Here is a 20,908-nt window from a genome sequence, read left to right on the forward strand (position 1 = left end):
GAGACCCTATATGCACAGAAACACAACTTCAGATGCATGGAAATGTGACTTTTCTATCTCTTTGTCCAGAGTGCTTCGTGTTTGTGTTGTAAAAAAAAAAAAAAAGTAGCTTCTGTGTTAGTTTCGTCTTCGATGTAGCTCTTGATGAATGCAGCGCTGCGACTACAGCTCAGTGCGTCACAAACAGTGTGACAAAATGGCGGCTGGGTTTTTGGGGCAGAGAGCGACACAGACTACCTCCCGAAAATGATGGGAGTGCTGTAGCCAGCTAATCAATACCATTCCTGGGCTCGTGGAGCACAAAGAGTTGCTTACATGGCTTTTTTTTTTCCTTTTTCCCTCCCTCATCTTACCCAGAGATGAAGTCCTCCTGCCACAACTATTCCAGCTCCCGAGCAGAGATGCAGCTAACAGTAGATGTATAATGTCGCTTTGGCCTCTCCCCAGCCCGGTCTAATTAGGCCCCCTCTAATACCCTCTGTGGCGGCTTGTGTAATCTGCCCACTATGTGTCTTAGCTACCTCGCCACCCCATATAATTGTCTGCCAGTTCCTCTCCAGTGGTGTTGCGGGCCCTTTTCCCATAACAGAGACACAAAGGAGCAGGATAATGGCCCCCAGTTGCAGGGAAGAGAGCAAAGGCAGAGACAGAGGCGGAGTGGAGCCACTCCTCTCTGCTGTTTGAACTCTACACAGTCTTGGCTCCAGCCAGACAGCAGGCCTGGAGGAGGCTGTCTGAGTCTTTATGGAGGAGGAGAAGGACGGAGACGCTGAACTCAGCAGCAGCAGGAAAGTAGTATTTTCAACGACAACAAAAAAAGATGACAACCTATCATAAAAAAAAAAAAGAACTCCTCTTCTTCAGTGTGTCTCCACTCAAAGGATGTCATTCTGAAGTTCAAACAATCCAACACCTTTGATGTCTCACTAGAGCCCACTTTTAAAAACTTGTGTCCTTATAAATGCTCAGTTCCACTCTCATTAAACAAGAATCAGAGTGTTAGTGAATGCCCCCATTGCTGAATGTTGGCACAGACCTCTGCATCCCCCCTCCTCCCCTCCCCTCCCCTCCCCTCCCCTCCCTCTCGCTACCACCACCGCCAATCTGACAACCCAACACCAGCAATTATGAAGGAAGCCAGCATAACCACATCCACCTTGGCTGCAGTTTTTTAAGATTCCAGCAGGCTTGTAAAATCTCTTGGTTTCTCTGCATACATTCCTGTATCACTGTAGCGGTTTCAATGTGCCGCATCCCCAGTCAGTTATGACAACATCCATTGTGAAACATGCCGGCGGTGGAGACCTGAGACCTGTACGGATGGGCCAATACGAATGTGCGGAAGTAGAGACACCTTTAGAAGGATTAGCTCGGTTGTTTCACCATTTCCTTCTGCACAGTCCTCTTCTCAACCCTCATTACTGAGGCTCCTTAGGACCTCAAGGACATGTGGATCCTAAAGTCTACAATGCCACAAAACAGATTGCTCTGTAAATGAAGATCTGATACAAGGTTATAAAACACGGTGCTGTACCAGACTATGTAATGCTTCCTGTTTTAAACAAGTAATGTCATGGAGGGTTAAGTTCATGGATATCCTGAGGAAAATCAATAAAACAATCAAGGTGACTTGTAAACAAAGAGCTAATGATGCAGACCAAACAGGGAGAATTAATATGCGAATACTTTATTATCAATGTGTGAATGGTGTTAGCTTTTTGTCTGGATATTAATAGTATATGAAAACTATACACCAAATCCAGACTCATCCTAATTTTGCTTTATAATTTCTCAAGTTGGTATTGAAAGATTCTTTATCTTTATATATATTTATATATATAATATATATAAGCCAAAGTGCATTTTCCGTTTTTTTCCTCTTGTCCATACACACATTGCACAATACATAAATAATTACATTGTAAAAATGACTCCGTATTTACAAGTATAATATATATTTCATATAATATATAAAACTTTATATTAAATCTAGGTAGATGATATTTGGGATAGTTTGTGGGTCCGTTTGTGTTATCTGTGGTTGTTGAGGAGGATCTCCAGCCAGCAAGGGCAGGAGGTGATGAACTGTCTGGAGTAACAGGGACCCCAGCCCTTAGCAAAGCTGATTCGCACACTGTTGGGGTCGTAAGGTCCGTCCAGGAGGTCAGTGTCTGTGGTGTGCCTCAGGAGGCATGATCGATCATAGTCAAACACCTTAATGGAGAACCCTGGCATCACCTTTCGCACCACCAGAGTTCTGCTGTTAGGTACGTCCAGGGTAGGGGAGTTCACAAAAATGGGGTGCTCGCTGCGGTTATACGCCCAAACGCCGTCGGACTCTTTGCTCAGGAGGATGCCGTAGCCGATTTTGCCTCGTGTGCGCTGAACGGTGCTGCTGCGATGTTCCAGGTTGAGCTGGCCCAGGCAGAAGCCTGTGCCCTGAGGTAGATCATAGAAGATACTGACAGAGTGCTCGTACACTGTGTAGAGGCGTCCCACACGTGTACGGTGCTCCCAGTATGCCACGTTACACCAGTGGCTCTGCTTCGGGACATCAGGTGACATACTGGCATCTAGAGGGGACAGAGACAGAATGACAGTCATTAAACACAACATAAACAAAGGCAAACAGGCCTAGTAAAAAGGATGTTTTAAGGGATTAACTATCTGTTTTTATTGTTTTCACAGCAGATGGCCATGCTATAAATACTAAAGGAGGAACTGTATTTAAATCTGAGCCTTGTATAAATACCATGGCATACACATCCACCCAACACACACACACACACACTCACTATACATATCCAAGATGGTAAAGACTGTAGAAAGGTTTGTCTAAAAAAAACTGTGGTGTCCTCCTCTGCCTCAAGAGGGCACTGTAATGATTAAACACTGACCACCCAGCACTGAAGCTGCTCACACATGCACTTTCAAAACAGATCATGTTTGCCAAGTTTAATTAATGATTACATCATGTGTTTCCAGTGAAAAAATAACAAAACATAGCAATAGTGTGTTTGGGTTACATTCAATTTTTACTTTCAGCCTCTCTGTGCCCTTGCCTGTGCACACAAGTTAAAAACAAAAGCAGTTTTCTTTTTTTGTTACAGTGGAACCACGTTGGCACCCTGTTCCTAAACGTCTCTGCCCAGTAAATTAGCTTGTTAATTCAGTTTTCATGGCTGCAGCCTGTGAACTCTTTGCAGTGACAGGCCTCAGCACTCCAACATGAGTTACTGCTCCCGAGGTAGACTTCCATCTTCAACACATGGAAAAGACACACAACACTGTCAACCTCTTCCAGAGGCTGCTTCAGTCCACGCTGTGCAAAGCTGCCTTGTGTTTCTGTTGCTCAGAAAAATCAGTGGTATGGAGGAGAGTGGGGAAGCAAAGGGTCCCATGATCTCATATCCCAATCTTCACCCTCTACTTCTGCAGAATCAGGGAACCTCTTTCCCCTAATTCCTCGTCTTCCTCACATTCCACAAGAGTGGGGGTGACGGGAGAGGGCCAGGCAGGGGGTCCCCCTCCCCCTCCACCCAGCTCTTCCCCCTGCTGTGGGCCCAGGGACGGCATTCAGCTCCCTGACAACTTAGCACAAGCCCGTGACCCGCTGACCCCCCAGCCTTCATGCTATCAGCTCCCATTAACTCACACACAGAGTGATGCCATTATTTTGCTTCAGAGAGTCTATTGGCACAGAGGATTTAAAGCCTGGGCCTGTGGCCCCATTCCTTTCAGTCTCTCTGCTCACAGGGCTTAATGACCGCCCGCCCCATTAACAAACGCCTTTAAGGTGGAGCATCACGGATCCACACAGCAACAAAATGCCTCACTCACCTCCCACCCAACTAAACCTTTCTGCTGAGTGACCCACACTAGTAAAGTTTATACAAAGATTAGCAAAAACGATCAGCAGACTTGCAGAGACAAAACGCCTGCTGGTGGTGGAGGGGATGGGAAAGAGTGAGTGGGGATATGCGGGGGAGGGGGAAGCTGCAGACAGGCTCTCTGTGTGTTTGCGCACACACTGATGGCTGAAATGACCCCCTCTCTTCAGGGGCCCCAACATGCATGTGCCATTAGTGAATTCCACACTCCAGCTCCTCCACTCTGAGCTCAGATTTTACTTCAGCGCGGCTCAGACACACAAAGAACTCAGCCCCAACTTGTTTATGGCCCTCTATTGTCTTAAATCAAATGGAGCCCACACATCAGGGTAAACTCACTTTGAAACTGTGCACACACAAAGGACCAAATGGCTACCGTCTCCTCCTTTTTGGATGGGGAGAATAAAGCAAAAACAATTTGGTCTATAGTGTCTGGTCTTCACATGTAGCATAGAATGAAAGTAGAAGGCAAGACTGCGAGGACCAGGAAGAGGAATGAGCAGGACAAAGGTTAGAAATGTATCAAATGCTTAGCCTGAGTCTGAAGGAAGACAATGAGCACACCATGAGCCAGGCCTTTTCCTGTTGCTCTGTTGTGTTCAGCGTCTACGTGTGCCTGTGCGCACATGTATCTGCTTTGGGAGGGTGGGGGTGCCGGGGGGGGGGGAATCAGCCAGTGTGTTTGTGTTTTTGTCCTGAACGTGTGTGTTTTGGCTAGGTGGGGGAGCCAAGGTGAGGGCTCTTACAGACGGACTCATCATTAGGATCTCTTTAACAGAGTCAAATTATCACCAGTCGGCATACTGTTTAGACAACATCGCCGCGGCAACTGTGGCCTCCATTTTCAGAGTAGGTGCTGAGTAATGCAAAATGCTGAGGAATACTTTGTACTTTCTGATTTGTAAGAGAGTATGAAGCCAGGTTTACTGTCAGTCTATTAATAGAAACTCGTGCAGATACTGTACACGGCCCAATTCTTAAAGTCAGAGCTGAGGTGGTGAAGTGAGGGCGTGTGTCTTCCTAGCCTCGGACCACACCTCAGACACCCTCGTCATTTTGACTCCGTGTTGTGCCTTTAGAGGGTCTGTTTGAGGGCGGAGCCACGATGGGCTGGGAGCAATTACTGGGGCTCTGCATCCATTTAACCCTGCCACCTTTTAACAGCTCAGTTTACCCATTAGAATAGTAGCGCATGTTATTATTGTTATTTTATTCTCAAAAGCCTCTCCTCTTAGTGTCAGTCTCAGAGTCACGCGGCCACAAAATGGCTGCGGCACATCCTGTTCCATCAGCCAGGGGCAGCAATCTTAACATGTAGACCTTCATCTCTAATGTCCTACATAACAAGACTCAAAGTCCCATTCTGAAAAATAAATAATCATAAATTCATTCCCATGGCCAACATATAATAGCAAAATAATACATTCAATCTGTGTTTGGTTTTTACTTAAGCATCAAAAAAAAAAAGTTAGCTGACAACACTCCGACAATTACATGTCTAAGTTTTGTCCAGAGAAAACGTAAAGCATTTAGTGTGCAGAGCTTGACTTCAATAACAAGGCGTGAGCTCCATGGAAACTGTGAAAATGTTGACATTTCTCTTTCCCTGTGGCCTGTCTGATTAGAGGATTTCAGAGTATCAAAGCAGGACATCAGATCTGACAACAAACAGATCATTTCGCTGTAAGTCACAAAGCAAACATGGGACAGGGAAGTGTCAGTGAAAAAAAGGTTCAAATATCTGCTACAAGAAATATTATTCAACCAAAAGCATCACTCTGCAGGACAAAGAAAGAGCATTGAGAATGCCACTTTAGTAAAGATGGGGAAGTAATGAAAGTCTTACTGTTGTCATTTGTGGAGTTTGAGCTAATTTGTTTTTTAAAGTACGCTTTAGGGGTAAAGATATCAGTGCATCTGAATTGTAGGAAGTAGAAACATGCATGAATCAGAACACTTAAGTACAATATATAAGTACCTCAGTTTTTTCCCAAAGTAAAGTATAAAACAGATAAACTTAGTTTCATTACACCCCTGAAGATCAAAAATTGTCAGAAGAAACATAATAGTGAATACCAATCGTGTTTTCCCTCTTTTATGAAACCAACATACCATTAACGCAAAAGCTATGTTTTCATGGACACAAATAATCGCAATAAGGAGATTAAATTGGAAGTTGCTTGAAAGTTTGAAAGTTATCCCACTCCAGAGAAAAACTTTATCGACACAATGCCCATTGACAGAAACACAAAGCTGACGTACCAAAGACAGAGACCAAGTTCTCAAAAGTTAAGAGCTCATTTCTTTTTAGATGCGTGTTAACAGAAAGAAACAGCTTATTCTGCAGCAGTTTTGGTCAGACTATACCGGGTAGGAGAGCTCTGAGCTTGTCAAAATGATTTTATTCTGACTAAATGTTTGACGCATCAACACGCACATCGTAATGGGATCACTACATTTAGCGTCCATGTAAACAGTGAAGTTGGAATCCCCAATCAGAACGATGCTGATCAGATTGAAGACATATTGCACATGTTAACGTAGCTCATGACTTAGCCCTATTCACAGATTTACATATGGATGAGCTATGAGTTCCTTGCACTAGAGGGCAATCTGGATAATTACAACTAAGTATACAAAAATGGGGGCTTGAAAGTTTCAATGGCAATCCTAGATGATCATCCAGTAATGCCTTTAAAGACAGAAAGAAAACGACAAGGGGAAGGAGAAGCAGAAAAGGGCTGCCCTGGGGTAAACACGGCTCCGCAGCCTTGGAGTGAGATGAATGGGAGGCCGAGTGTCAGGGACAGGCAGACAAACAACAGCTTCCTCTCTGTGCTAACATCTCCCCACCAAGCTCCGGGGCCACCTCCATTATACTTCATCTCTACTAATCCAGAGAGCGGAGCAGCGCTGAACTCATTCCTTCAAAACTTTGCTGAGGAGGAAAAAGAAAAAAAAAAAGAGAGGAAAAACACTCTTGCCAGTCCCTTTAAGCCGTACAGTCGAAGGGAGCAGGAGAGGAGCAAGGAGAGGAGGGGGAGCAGCACTCTCTCATCCTGTGCCAAGGATTAGATTCCCCTCCAGCTATTAGACTGTACCAATGAACTGATAGGCTGCTGGGCTGGTGGTGGAGTTGGGGTATATGAGTGTGTCTTTTGTATGTATACTTTATGGTTAAATGTGTGAAAAATTAAGGGCAAAGAATTTTTTGTGGGCTCCTGCACTCCAATTTTTTGGATGAAACTTTCTTTCACAGCTAGAAACAACACAGTGGAAGTGAAGTTAAAGCCTCCCCCTCCTGTTTAGAGCCTGGTATGACTTTAATTCTATAGACAATAGTTTCTATACTGACGGACTATAACCTCTGAGCAGGCCACATTTAGGCTGGCGTCTGGGCTATCACTGCCATCAAAGTCGGCACTATCAGGCCGACATGCCAACTGGAGCTGCTCTTATATATCTATGGATTTTTTTCCCCTGAGGTCTGGCCTTTCCCTGCAGAAAGAGAGATAGAGAAAGACAGATAGAAAAGGGAGGGAGGGAGATATGTGCTCGGAAAAATGATGCGGGAGTCAGAGAAACTGAAACCAGTCACCAAGCCTGGCTGGTCACATTGGGAATGCTTTACACTGTCATCAACTTCCTCTCCACTTTCCCTTCATTTTGTTTCGGGACGACCCCATGAGGGAGGAAAAGTGCTGAAGCCTTGATAGTAGATAACTAACAGAATCCATAAATGAAATCAATAAACAAGAAAGGGTGTAAAAAAGAACAGGAAGCAAAGTAGGCTAATATGGAGGAGCCGTCTGGGCGCGCGAGTAAGAGGCCGCTGGTTTGAGGGAGAAGGCTTTTTTTTCTCCTCGGTTTTCTTCAGGGGAAGAGAATGTGCTGCTCATTTCCTCAAAGTTTCCTCCAAGGCTCTGCAATGTGTCAGAGACATAGAGCACAAGTCATGGTTGTGATGCAAGTGAGGCCTACGAGAGTCCTTCAGGGCGCGTAAAAAGCTCTGTCCAAACTGTGGGGTATGTTAGTAAATGTCATATCTAGAGGCAGCCTTAAAGAGCAGCAAGGTCGGATAGAGAACACCATATAGCAAAACACTCAGCGAACATCCTGCTGGGTGGCTGTGCCCTTTCACCTCCTCATATAACCTATCTGTTTGTGTGTGAGTGCGTCTGTTTGTGAGCAAGTACGTGTGTGTGTGTGTGTGTGTGTGTGTGTGTGAGGGAGGTACAAGCCAAGAAGGCTGGAACGTTTGAGTAGAGGAGACCCTGCACATTCCTGAACTCCCCCCTCCTCCCTTCGCTGTGCCTCCTAACTTCCTACTCTGGTTAGGACTGTGGGAGGTGGGGGGGTGCAGCGAGAAGGCTGCTTTGTTCTTGTCCTTTAGGAGTCTCGTTTTGGTGAGAAAAATCTCCTAATCACAAATTAAACATCACATGAGAGAGGAAGCGCACTTTATATGCTAAACACTTTCTCCGTTTTGTACTGAGGTTAGGCATTTTGCTGCAGTTTGTCGCAAAGCAAAACCCAACACAGAGGTAGTAAACCAACTTTTAGCTGGCCAACATCCTCAAACTATTTTGAAAGATTGGCTCCAAATGAGCAATAACATGGAACTCTATTATTGCAAGTTATATTAGTCGGACTGATTTAAGGCGAAAGATAGGTATTTGGTTTCCAGCGGGCTGGGAGGTGGGCTGGCTGTGATGGACACAGTTGATGTTCAAACAATGGTTTCCTATTGATCAGCCCAGTGGATCAGAGTCTGTGAGGAGAATGCGTTCTGTCAGGATAATGTGGCACCCGAGTTTCTGTTTCAATCACAACACTTGCTGGGCTGTAACCCACACTGCTCCACTGCGGGCATCCAGACACCAGCTCCCCAAACAAAGACAACTCCCCCCCCCCCCCCCAACACACACACACACACACACACACACACACACACACACACACACATCACTGACAAGTTAGCCCGTTCACAACAAGCAAGACATTCATTAAAAATGCAGGAGTGAACATTTCCAATAATTCACAAAGTCCTTCCCCTGTCAACATCTGCAAAAAATCTCAAAGCTAAAGGGAATGGCAGGATTTCATTAAGTAAATTATGTGCTGGCAGTCACAGAGAGGGGAAGAGGGGGAAGCTACAGCCAGACCTCTAATCTAAACCGTACCCTGAAATGCGACAGCCTGACTGCATGTAGTGAGCCACACAGCCAAGACTTCAGAAACGCACACAGATAAAAAGACAAGTCAAACACATATCACAAAAGTAAATGTAACGGTCCCAGGGGAACACTTTGAATGAAAATAATCGTGGTCATGACTTGTTATAACTACTACTTGATAAAGCGTGATCCCTTTATCCTCTTCGTTGTGAAGAACCATAAATGTAGAAGACATACATTGGCCTACTTTAACATGCTCAGGAATGAATATACCCTTAAAAGAAGAGTGAGCTGAGCCAGTGAAAAGGAGATCTTATCTGGAGCGTTTTGCTCAACTATACCACTCAAAATTAAAAAAATAAAAAACAAGCAAGTTTCAGGAAGAAGATCAAAGGCTCGAAACATCTGTCTTATATATGTCTATCATGATCGGCCCCATGTTCCGACAAGGTAGAGGAATGAAGATGCCGCTCCAGTAGATCAAGTACAAGATAAGGGAAGAGAAAGATAAAAAAAAAAAAAAAATGGAGTCCCAGTCCCCTAATCTGGACACGCACAGAAGACAACAATTAAGAAGACTTTGAGTTTACTCTTAAACATCAACAACAGACTCCTCTCCTTTCCCCTCAGGCAGTAAAAGGCTTGTGTAGAGATGTCCAATGACATGGGCCCCAACAGTTAATCCACACACAGCATTCTGGAGGCTCAAAGAATGCGCTGGCTATTCTGAGTTTTAAAAATACTGACAGCCATAGGTTCAGGCACAACTGTCAATGCTCCTCTGGGGAGGAAGGGGGAAAAAAAAAAAATCTTAAATCTATTTTCGCCAGCAATCAGACCACAGGGCTAAATCATAGCTGTGGCTGGTGTCTGGATTTATAATTGTGGGTAAAATGGTCAGAAAATAAAAACAGCATCCACAACTGGCACCACCTCCCCTAATGCTTGCCAGGCATTGCAAGGCTAGCACATTTACAGTGGCCAGCTCAAATGGAGTATTGTTCCCCCCTCTCAGCCTTGAGAGGAGGCTCACTAAAACACTAAACTAACAGTTGGACATTCCTTACATTTTTAATGGCATTGCACGCTCTTTATTTGTTGCTCTAACCCTCTGCCCTGAGCTGAATGAATGGAGCTATTGGTGCAGCACTGCGGTGTGAAGGAAGAGAATATGGTAACGGCGGCCCTCCCTGAGCACACGACAAGATTAGCTCACTTACTTTGTTTGCTAAGGTAGAATATGGGGCAAAAATTATAGACTGGGCACACCTCCTGTTATTTCTTCAGACTGCACTTTCTGTCTGTGTGGTGAGACCTAAAATGAAACACAGTCCACCTTATGCTGGCCCAGCACAGTATGCCCTGTAAATTCAAATGACAAGCACGGCACTGTGAGCTTAAGACTCAAAGTGGTGCATGAGGCTTTAGATTTATCTTTATCTGCGAGCCCTTCAAATGTTACTCAAACACCAAGCAGCACTGGCACCACACTGGCTTGCCAAGCGGACACAGATAAATACTAACATCAGCAGGTGAGTTTCTGTTGACATGAAAAGGTTTTTATGGCCTCTCCAAGGGCTGCTTTAGATTAGCATGGCTTTCACTCTGCGCGTAGAGGTCACATTACCTCACCATGTCTAGGGCCTGTGTTGCCAGTTCCGACTGAGAATCAACACTTTAGGAAATTTAGTAAAAAAAAAAAAAAAAAAAAAAAAAATGCAATTCAAAAGATCAGGTCAAACTACAATGCAATCATATCACAGGGAATGACATGACACATGAGGTCGCCTTACAAAAACAAAAAGCAAAAATGTGTAGATTCTGGAGGACTCTATTGAAGTTCAGAGATGTCAGAACCTCTGAGAGAAAATTTGAAGTGGATTCCTGAAACATCACAGTCTAACAATGCTGAGAAAGGGAAAATGAAAAATTGCCTTATCGCTCCTATCAATGGCTCTTTTTCTATGTGTATGTGTTACGTAAGAGGAAACGGAAGCCAGCCTCCCAGGACAGGAACGGATACTTGAGACGAGGACTGTGGGTACAGGCCCTACAGCACTACAGAGAGAATAGAGCACAAGACCCTTCAGGATGTACAGCTACATGCATGTACCCCCCCCCCCCCCCCCCCCCCAGCACCCCACCCTGGCTTAAGATGGACACAAACTGGACATGACGAACGGGTAGAGCCCCCTCATGTCTCCTGTCCCCTGAGATGCTGGCCTTCTCTTTAACATTCCTCAGTCTCCCACCACTGTCAAAGGGGCAATTCACCGCCCTGCACTGCTACAAAACCCAGGCAGCTTCTTAAAACAGGATGTTTGTCTGAGGCCTCCTTCCCCTCAAATAAACAATCCGCAAAACCTGATTTCGGGAGGCAGGGTGGAAGCACTCAAGTCACATTATTTCCACATCCCGTATCCTGGAGCATTGGGGCTCCTGAGGGAGTGTGGGCGGCCAGGCCCTGGGAAGGCTCAGGGCTGCGGTGGAAACCTGAGGCCATGTGCCAGGTTGCAGGGGGAGATGAGCCCGAGCTGCATCACTCTGGGGTCTGAGGGGACGCACTGAGGGGGATCATGCATGGCTAACATGCTGTTGCAGTTGTCACTGCATCACACATACCTCTTTGTCTGAGAGGTAGAGTAAAGACATGCTGTATTTATTTGCACATCGCACACTACACAAGTTGTACCCAATTATGAATATCCAATTAAAACCAATGGTTATAAAAGCAATCAACTAGTCAATAAATGATGTAATGATGTCCCTTACGTAATGCTACTCAGGAAAAACACAACTTAAATGAGGCATACATAAAATACCACGGTCACTGCTTTGAACGAAAGACATGATCTTATGAGAAACAGAACAAAAACAGTTCATATCAAAATAAGAGGAGGGAAATCTTCAGATGTATCTGGTTGATTCACTATTTTATTAGCTCATAACATAGCTAGTATCACATGCCTTTTAAAGTCAGATCAACAAGTAACAGTGAAGTCTAGTTTAATCAAGAGGAATCATTGCATGCCTTGTTCAAACTGTCTCATAAGTCCATGCATTTCCACTGTCTCTGACACGGTCGAAGGCAGTGATTGAATGCTGAGTGCTGCTCTGTGATTAGTATTGGCTGCAGAATTAAGTTTGCCCTACGCTGCCGTGTCAGTCTATGCATATGGATTTAAGTTAAGGAAGAAACATATACTTAAAAATTAATAAAGAAAAGCATTCAGGGTTGTTTTTGCAGTCCCATTACATGTGTGTAAGCAATCTGTTGTGGGTTCACAGGAGGCCCTTCCCATTTGCCATCTGACTGTGTTTTTCTGCCTGGATAAATCAGTCAATACCAGAGTGGACCTTACACAGTGCCTGTCTGCAGACGAGACATCCACAGAGACAGTGCTGGCTTTTCCTCCAGACAAAGGCAGGCAGATAGAGGAGAGCACTGTATCATTAATGTGTGCAGAGCTCTGCTCATGCCCTCTACACTCCTTAAGGCGCAACAGCACTCTTTGTTATCCACATCTAATAACTTTCAATCTTTCCGCTCCTCCCGTCCAACTTTCCTACACTCTCAGGAAGATGGAGAAAGAGGAAAACGAATAAAGGGCAGTGCCTCAGGTCACTCTGCGTGTCCTGCAGTCACATGACCCGGCGAAATCTGAGGGAGCCCCTCCATTCACATCGCTGATCTCACCTCACACCAACATGAGCGTGTACACACAGTGTTGTGCTGACAAATTCCTCCGGGTTGATTGAGGACACAACCTCTGAAGACTGAAGAATGTAGGCAGACTGGAGCCATGACAGTTTAAACCGAGCACAGAGGGAGGGCTTGTATATGTTAATCCCTACACACACTCTGAAAAACACCATATCATCAATGACTGAAATTCTTCAACAGCAATGTGAAAGCATCTTGGCATGCCTCCCTGAAGTGAGAGCCAAAGCTGGCCAGAGGAGCGTTATAATGAAGAAGTGACAAACATAAAGAGCCCCTGATGTCAGAGACAATGTGACTGACATAATAAAGTCAATGTGTAGGGGGAAAACACCCCCTCAGACAGTCATACAGGAAGCAATGAGACCTGCTTCAAAGGGCTTCACTGTGATGTCCACACGACGAGGCTCAGGCGGTGAGGAAACAGGTGTGAGGGCAGACTGGGAGGGTAGCACCAGCAAAGACACATTCCCTCACACAGGCAGCACTAAGGTATACTGTGTATGCACATACTCGAAAGCTGTGCCGGCTCGTGACGTAAACGGTCGTAATTAGAGTGCCTGGGGGAGTCGTCCTTCTCCTTAATAAAAGAAGGCTGTGAAAGGTCCAAACGTCCATGACTGAATGTTTAAGCATTACACTTAAACATAATCACAAAAAGGTGCACTCTAGAAGCTTTGGAAGAAACGGCACGAAAACACCTTCAAGAATCAGCACGATGTTTGACACAAATGTTAGCACACTTGCTTGGCTCTTTGAATGCAAACACGATATTCTAAATCTAGGTAATCTGAAGTACAACTAGAGCTGCTTATTAAATTCCTTATTTTATATTCAAATTTTAGTTGATGAATCAAGTTTATCCACCAAACTGGACATCTCTGATCGCTTCCTTTGCTTTTGTGTGATGCAGGAGAACACTTTCTGTAGTCCTGAGCTGCAAACTGTAGTTGATTATTTGACTACACTCCACCCATCCACCCAGTGCCCCCCAGACTTGCTTTTAAGAGATTTACTTGTTCCTCCATGAGGCGTGGACTCTGTGTCCCATACAACTCCAGTTTCACACAGACACTCTCTCCAGCAGTGCTGCAGGGGGATTCACAGGGAAAGTCATCTCCAGGTCAGTAACACAGTCAACATACGATAACTTAACAATATTCAGTACAGGTCAGTATGTTAGAGAATAAATGATAAGGCTTAATAAGGAGGCCTTCAGGTTCATTGGTATATGATGTATATGATGACTAGGGTTCACATGAACTCTTTTGCATGTTAAACCAAAGAATCACCGCGCAGTCCAAATACAACATGATCAGAGACAGGCTGGCGACATAGTTCAGCTCACAGCACTGAAAACCACCACACTGTAGAGCACTGACTGGTCACCCCCTCTTTCCTGTGCCCAAGTCGAGTGTGTCACAGCCAAAGCAGAATGATCCAGCCAAGCCTGTGAAGCAGCAACACACAGTTGGAGGAAACCAAAGCCTAGCATGTCTAGATCCTCCCTCCTCACCACAGTCTCTGAGGAATTGTGGTGCACGCTTTGACAAGCCCCTCATTTGTTGACTCAGGGAGTGTCACCGGGCCATGCTGAGGTGGTGACAGCATTTGTACTGGGTACAGGGGGCCCTCACTGCCTGAAAACTTCACTGCCAGGTAGTCATGTCAACTGCTCAATGTCCAGGCCTCCGAGCCATGGCAGACCCTTGAACAGAAAATGCTGTTCCGCAGCAGCCCCAAAGTGAGGACTCTGACTCCTCGTCCACATGATACTGTGCATGCTAGCTACTACGGGGGAGGGAGGCATTGCTTACTCCGTGCCGTGCGAAAGGAGTGTTTTATTTCAAATCAGACGACAGGACTGTTTTTACTCACTTCCTTTGGTGTGGCCCAATTCACACGAGCGACTCAATTTCAATTTCGCCCCTCCCTACAGCCCGCTTACAGCCAGGATAGATAGAGTTGTATTTGCAAGTGACTGTGCACATGCATATGCACAACTGTGTGTGCTTGTGTGTATTTCTGAGCGAGCTTGGATCTTATATTACAGTTTGATCCCACTAAAATATTTCTGAAAGAAAAACAGAGGAGGGGAGGCTGGCTCTGAGGCCGACACACGCCCCGCTGAACCTCTGCACTGCTCACAATGAAACCTTTATCTCGGAAAACAACTCTCTTTTATGACCCTTAATGAGACGGAATAAAGAGCAGCATCTAAATGTAATAACCTTCAGAGGTTTGCATATTCACCCTGACACACTCAGCAGAGCAGAGCAAAGAACAGTTCCTCTTTTTCCCCTCAGTTAAGACTTTATTTAACCATTTCAGAGCGTCACAAATTGGTCAATAAAACATCAAATGGTCATCTGAGATTAAATCCTGTGATGTATAACATTTAAGAAATGGACAAATGTACAGAGTTATGTAAGCCCATCAGCACTGAAGACACTTCTATCTTAAAACTGAACACTTTTCTATTAATCCTCTTATTGTCAATCATATTGAGGGAGAAGAGCAAATCCCAAATAATCAGAAGAGTACTAAATGAAATGTTTAAACCTAAGACGCATTAAAACCTGCTCCTCCCAGGTCATGTTCTAATAATCCATAATAATAATCTAATGTAAATAGCCACTGCTTGCTCAAGTTAGTCAATGTGTTGATATACCAGTCCTTCTTCTTCAAAAACAGCTGCTCACAAACGTATACAAAGTCAAGTCCAAAATGACCAGTTGTTCTTTTTTACCTTGTTAATACTATTAAATGACACCATCCAACACTACCCCCCCCCCCCCCACACACACACACACACACACACACACACACACCACCACCAATGTGGATGCTGACAGACAGTTGGAGAAACACACCCACCTGAGAATTCCCCTGGTGTGATATTTGGTGAGCTGGCTGCCTCAGTTTCAGTGTAAGACAATGTAGAGTCTGACAGATCTGTGGGGAACAAAAAAAAAACAGAAATGAGCACTTAAAGTCCAGTGTGAGACGTGGCCTACTCGTACCTCTCATTAATCATCAACTTAAGAGACTCAATGGCTTCAATCAGCAACAAATAAAGCAGATATTTAGCCATTTCATATTCAACATAATTAACACTGTGTTAGGATACATCTCATTGTGGATAACCTGGCTGTGGAGACCAAACAACCCCCCACTACATCTTACCCACGCTGTCATAGTCACACTTACTCTGCCTGGCTTACTGATATTATACCACATGCTGATCCAGGCCTAATTTCAAAATGTATTAGCACTTCACCAATAACTACGCCTAAATACTGCAATTAAAAAATGATCCACTTCTCTATTCATTGGAACTAAAGAGCTGAATCAAAAGAATGACCATACCTATCAGATTTAACATGCTCTAAATGTGTGTTCATCTTGAGAGAAACACCTGAAGGTAAGGATGAAAACAGTGCAGGATTAAACATCTGTGAGTTTGTCACTTACCCAGTGGCTTGTGTTCTTCATTAGGGGAAAGCCTTGAATAAGGAGGTGGAGGTGACTCTGCAACACGAAACAATCGGGTCAATAACCTTACCAAGACTGAAAAAAAAAGTCATATCTGTGATTTTAAGAAAAGAAACTGTGTGTTAACAAGTTTAAAGCCTCTGTTGTACAGAGCTGAAAAAACACTTTGTTAGACCTACTGTGGAGTTGATAACCATCTTGGAAAGTCTGAAGAACAATTTTGTATTTCATATTACTGTTACTCAAAGAGAACCAAACACTGTGATTTTATAATGTTTTCTGTAAAGCTCTACAAAATAAAACAAGCCAAGTAGCCAACACAAGAAGGTACAAGCCAACATGAAGGCTTCAACAAATAACTACTGAATAGTTTGTACACCAGACTATCTGAATTATCACAGGCTTTGTGTCTGCAGAACTGAATTAAATCATTAAAACTCATTAAAGAGCTAATAAAGCCATCTGAAAACTGCACATTTGTTTCTGTTAGGCATTAACTGTTTAACTGAAGCAGTTGTTGTTGCGCCAACTGCAGAGTCTAAACAGAACTTCTTGTTAAGGAAAAATACATCCAAAAAAGATCTCTGCCTTTTAGCTGCATTGTTCACAGAACTTGATTTCCTCTAAAAAGAAAAACAAAAAAGGAAGAAAATTATTTGCACAAGAAGGAAAAGCACAAAGGGAAGAAAACTTTGGGAGCCCACTGACCTCGCCTACAGAGAAAAGGAGAAGGAGAGAGCATAATAGCAGCGGGTCCTTTAAGAGTGGCGGCAGTAATTGCTGGGATCTGAACTCAGTCACTCAGATACACAGCTAGTCAGTCTGGCGCCAGTAGTATGCAAACTGTATATTATCACCACTCCTTCACCTAAATAGCATGAGGGGACCTCCTTAGGACAAAAGGGCTTTTAAAGCGCAACTTGAAACTGATCTCATTGGAGAAGTATAATGCCTGGCAAAATAAAAGGAAAAAGTGTTTGTCTCCTTCCTTCAGTTAGAGCTCTTTGCAACACATTAAGTACAGCTTTATTCTTTATATGAAAACCTGCAGCAGCAGTTCCTTTTCAAATAATCCTAAAAAGAAACACGTCAACTGAACTGCTGCTCAAAATTGTATTTCCACAACTTTGCTTTTATTTGCATATTTTTGGTTGCTTATTCTTTTACAAAGGGCTGAAATGTTTTCCTTTATAATCTGTTAATGTTAATCATATCATTCCAGATTTCTTACATCCCCATTTGAAAACAATGTAAAAACCAGTGATAAAGGTCTTGATTCAAAGTAACCCTTCTTGAATAGCATGAAAGAAATACCAGCACTATCGACCACGCATGAGCGCATGTGAGCTATGTCTACTACAGGCCTTAGTCCCAATATGGGGTACGTGCCCCTCTGCTACTTCTAACAGTCCATCTTGCTAGTTTAAGTGGAAATAAACTCAAAAAGCATGGACTGATATCCACTTCAGCAGGGAGAATTTAGTTTAAGATTGTTTGTACCTATCAAGTTATACTGAAATGCAACTTAAGCACTAAACAAGACTTCTGTAATCTCTTCTTATTAAGACAAACAAGTTAATGTGACACTCGGGCCAAATCAACGTCAGGACCACATATGTGGACTGTAAATTCTGATATTGTTGGGCTTCTGCTTTTGAAGGGCTTGTCAGCTGGAGCTAGTAAACATGGATGTTATGGAAAATCCAGCTCCTGTGCCAGTGAGACAGAAATACTGACACTTGCATCTTTACACATGATACCACGCCTTGTCATCGGGTCAGCAGGGTCGAGTGACCCACAGTTAAAGGTTTGCCAAATCACAGTCCTGTCCCCCTGCCAAAACCTAATCTTTTTAGTGTAGGTCAGGGAGGATCTGCCTTAGATAGCAAACGGATTGTGGGGAGAAAAAAAAAAAAAAAGCTCAATCCTCTACAACAAAACTAGAGTGACCTATGGCACCAGAGCCAAACCTTCCAAGTTTAAAATCATTTACACAGAATAATCTGCTGATGGGTCCGTCAACTTGGCAATAACCCTGCAAGAAAACAGAGGTAACAACCACCAGAAACACCTTCATGTTTTATCACCCTTGAAGGCACTGACAGATTCAGATCAATTATTGTATGGACATGCATTCAACACCTAAACCTTGAAGACTTGTTAACAGCAGCAGCCCAAACAAACAGGCTCCATCTTTGGCCAAGATTTCACAGGCCAACGTGAGCGGTGCTCTGGTTTCGCACACACTGCTCCAACACAACTTTCCAACTCAAATCTTTTAAAAGGGGACAAATGTTTTCAAATGACATACTATTTTCCATGCCATTTTGCGTGACACAGAACAGAGTCAAGACTGCATCAGAGTAGGCTCACACTAAACTAACAGAAAAAAAAAAGGGGGCAGCTGTTTGACAGTTGTTTGGTCTCACTACATCAGCTCAGAGTGTTTATTATTGTACAGCTTCCCATAAGGATGACTTTTGTAATCATTAATAATGTAGCCTAATCTTAACACCAACCTTTCTCATGTCTTTGTTTTGAAGTAAGTATGTCAAAATAAAGTAGAAAAATACACATTTTAAAACAGGGTAATAGGACAATATTGTCCAAGTCTTAGAGAAAACCAATACTAGAGAAACACAGACGCCTTATTGTGAAGGCTTAAAGGACAACCTGGTGACTTTGCTTGAAAGGTACTTTGTAAGGTGTGTGCATGTGTACCGGCAGAATGCACTTACCTGGCCCACAGAGCCGGCTGTAGTGATAGGGGTTGCAGCACACTGTTGGACTGTCCGGGACCCCAAAGCTCTTACACTCACAGAGCGGTTTGAGCTGGGCAAGGTGCTGGAGGTCGGACCAGCGGTACAGTTTACATACAAGCAGCTGTGGGGGGGCCACATGGCCGCCCAACCTCAACTCTGTCCGGGATATCATAACACAGTCGCTCGGCATCCCCCCTCTGGACTCCACTGCCTCCAGTAACGTATCCAACGACCTTTCCTTAAGCTTTTTTAAAAGACAGTATGTGGCTGCTTTCAGTTCTTGCTCCAACACGGTCCGTGGCATCGCCTCTGGTGCCTCAGGAGACCCGCAATCCCGCGGCCCAAGGCCCCTCAGCACGAAGTGACACGACCCTGGATCCCTGCAACCCTGAGCCGTGTCTGGACCCCTGAGCTCGGAGTGGTCCCGGTCTTTGAATAAGCAGCATGTCACTGTCCTGCATTCTCTGTCCTGTACGGAGCGGGGGCTTCCCTGCTCCTGAACGCAGCCTGCGCCCCCATCTTGGTCCGATGTGACCCCCAAGCCGCAGCTCTCCGCGGGGATCCGGCTGCAAACACCCCCTGTGTCCCCTACTAGAGACCCGCTAGGGGTCATCGGTCTGAACTCCGTTTTGGGAATTTTCTCTGGGTTGTTTCCGAACAGATCGTCCCCACAGCCCTCACTAGTTTGGCCATTTCCATCTTCTCCTTCGGTATCTGGGATCAAACGGCTTCTCCAGAGTCGCCGCACAAGACCTGAGCGTTTCGTCCTGAACATACGACAACTTGAAAATCTATTAGATGGTTTTATTTTTTACGGATATCCGAATATTACAGACGCTTCTGCGGTCGTTGCAAAACATTAATGTCTTTGAAATGCCGTGCAATGCATGCACAGCCAACTGACGAGCATTGGTGGCAAAACCGCAACATTAGACTGAGGAGCCCACTCTTCAGTTGCTTCTACAACAACAAAATCGAGCAATAAATGTATGGCAGCATTCCGATCAAAATGCATTCATTTAATAAATGCACTTTAAATAGCCTAACCAAGCGAGTGGAACAACGGCTTAGCATCCAGGATCACTGTGGAATTGTTTATATAGTTACAAAACTATCCTACTAATAACATAACATGATAGATTAAGTAATAATCCAGAGTTATAGCTTTCAATCCGAGACGACAAGTTGCAGCCAGAAACAGTTTGGGACTTTTAACAACCTCGAATCTACTTTCTACACCGGCACGCAGGGCATGAGGTACTTCGAGACCATTTAATCCCACGTAACTGCACTGGAAGTCAGGATCCTTGTCGTCTTCTCGATAGGACAGAACACTTCTTTATTCTCTTTACAATCCCGGCAAAGTATCCATGCGAGGTGAGTAAAATTACACGAGGAAACATCCGGGGCTGAATTGCTCTCCAGCTTCTCTACTCAGATACTCAGATCTAAACCAAACTGCAGCACCGATGCTTTTCTTTCTCAGTTTCTCTCTCTCTCTCTCTCTCTCTCTCTCTCTCTCTCTTGCTCCCCTCACACACACGCGCGCACACACAAACACACACACACACACACCCACACACACACACACACACACACACACACACACACACACACACACACACAAACACTCTCACACACACACACACACACGGGGCCCCCGAGGAGAGCGGTGGAGCCATTGGCTGACTACCATCATGTGCTAGTCTAGACACTTTGGCGGCTGCAGTGTGAGCTGCACTGATTGTTGCGCAAACAAGGTTTCAAGTTTCTTAACTCTTAAAGGCGAAACATCCACCTCGGGTTTTTAAGTTAAAGTTGCTCAAACTTATTTACATCCACGCAAGCCGATTGTGAATTATA

General features: G+C 44.5%; 1 protein-coding gene across 1 annotated transcript; it reads right to left on the reverse strand.

Moving 5' to 3' along the window:
- Positions 1-1,671: 1,671 nt before the first annotated feature.
- Positions 1,672-20,565, reverse strand: smad6b (SMAD family member 6b). The gene is made up of 4 exons (XM_020631326.3): positions 19,022-20,565; positions 16,263-16,319; positions 15,666-15,743; positions 1,672-2,573 (listed from the first exon to the last, which is right to left on the reverse strand). Exons 1-4 carry the CDS (start codon positions 19,818-19,820, stop codon positions 2,032-2,034), a joined length of 1,476 nt encoding a protein of 491 aa, XP_020486982.2. The 5' UTR covers positions 19,821-20,565; the 3' UTR covers positions 1,672-2,031.
- Positions 20,566-20,908: the final 343 nt, after the last annotated feature.

Source organism: Labrus bergylta, chromosome 7, assembly GCF_963930695.1.
Source record: "Labrus bergylta chromosome 7, fLabBer1.1, whole genome shotgun sequence".
Lineage (NCBI taxonomy): Eukaryota > Metazoa > Chordata > Actinopteri > Labriformes > Labridae > Labrus > Labrus bergylta.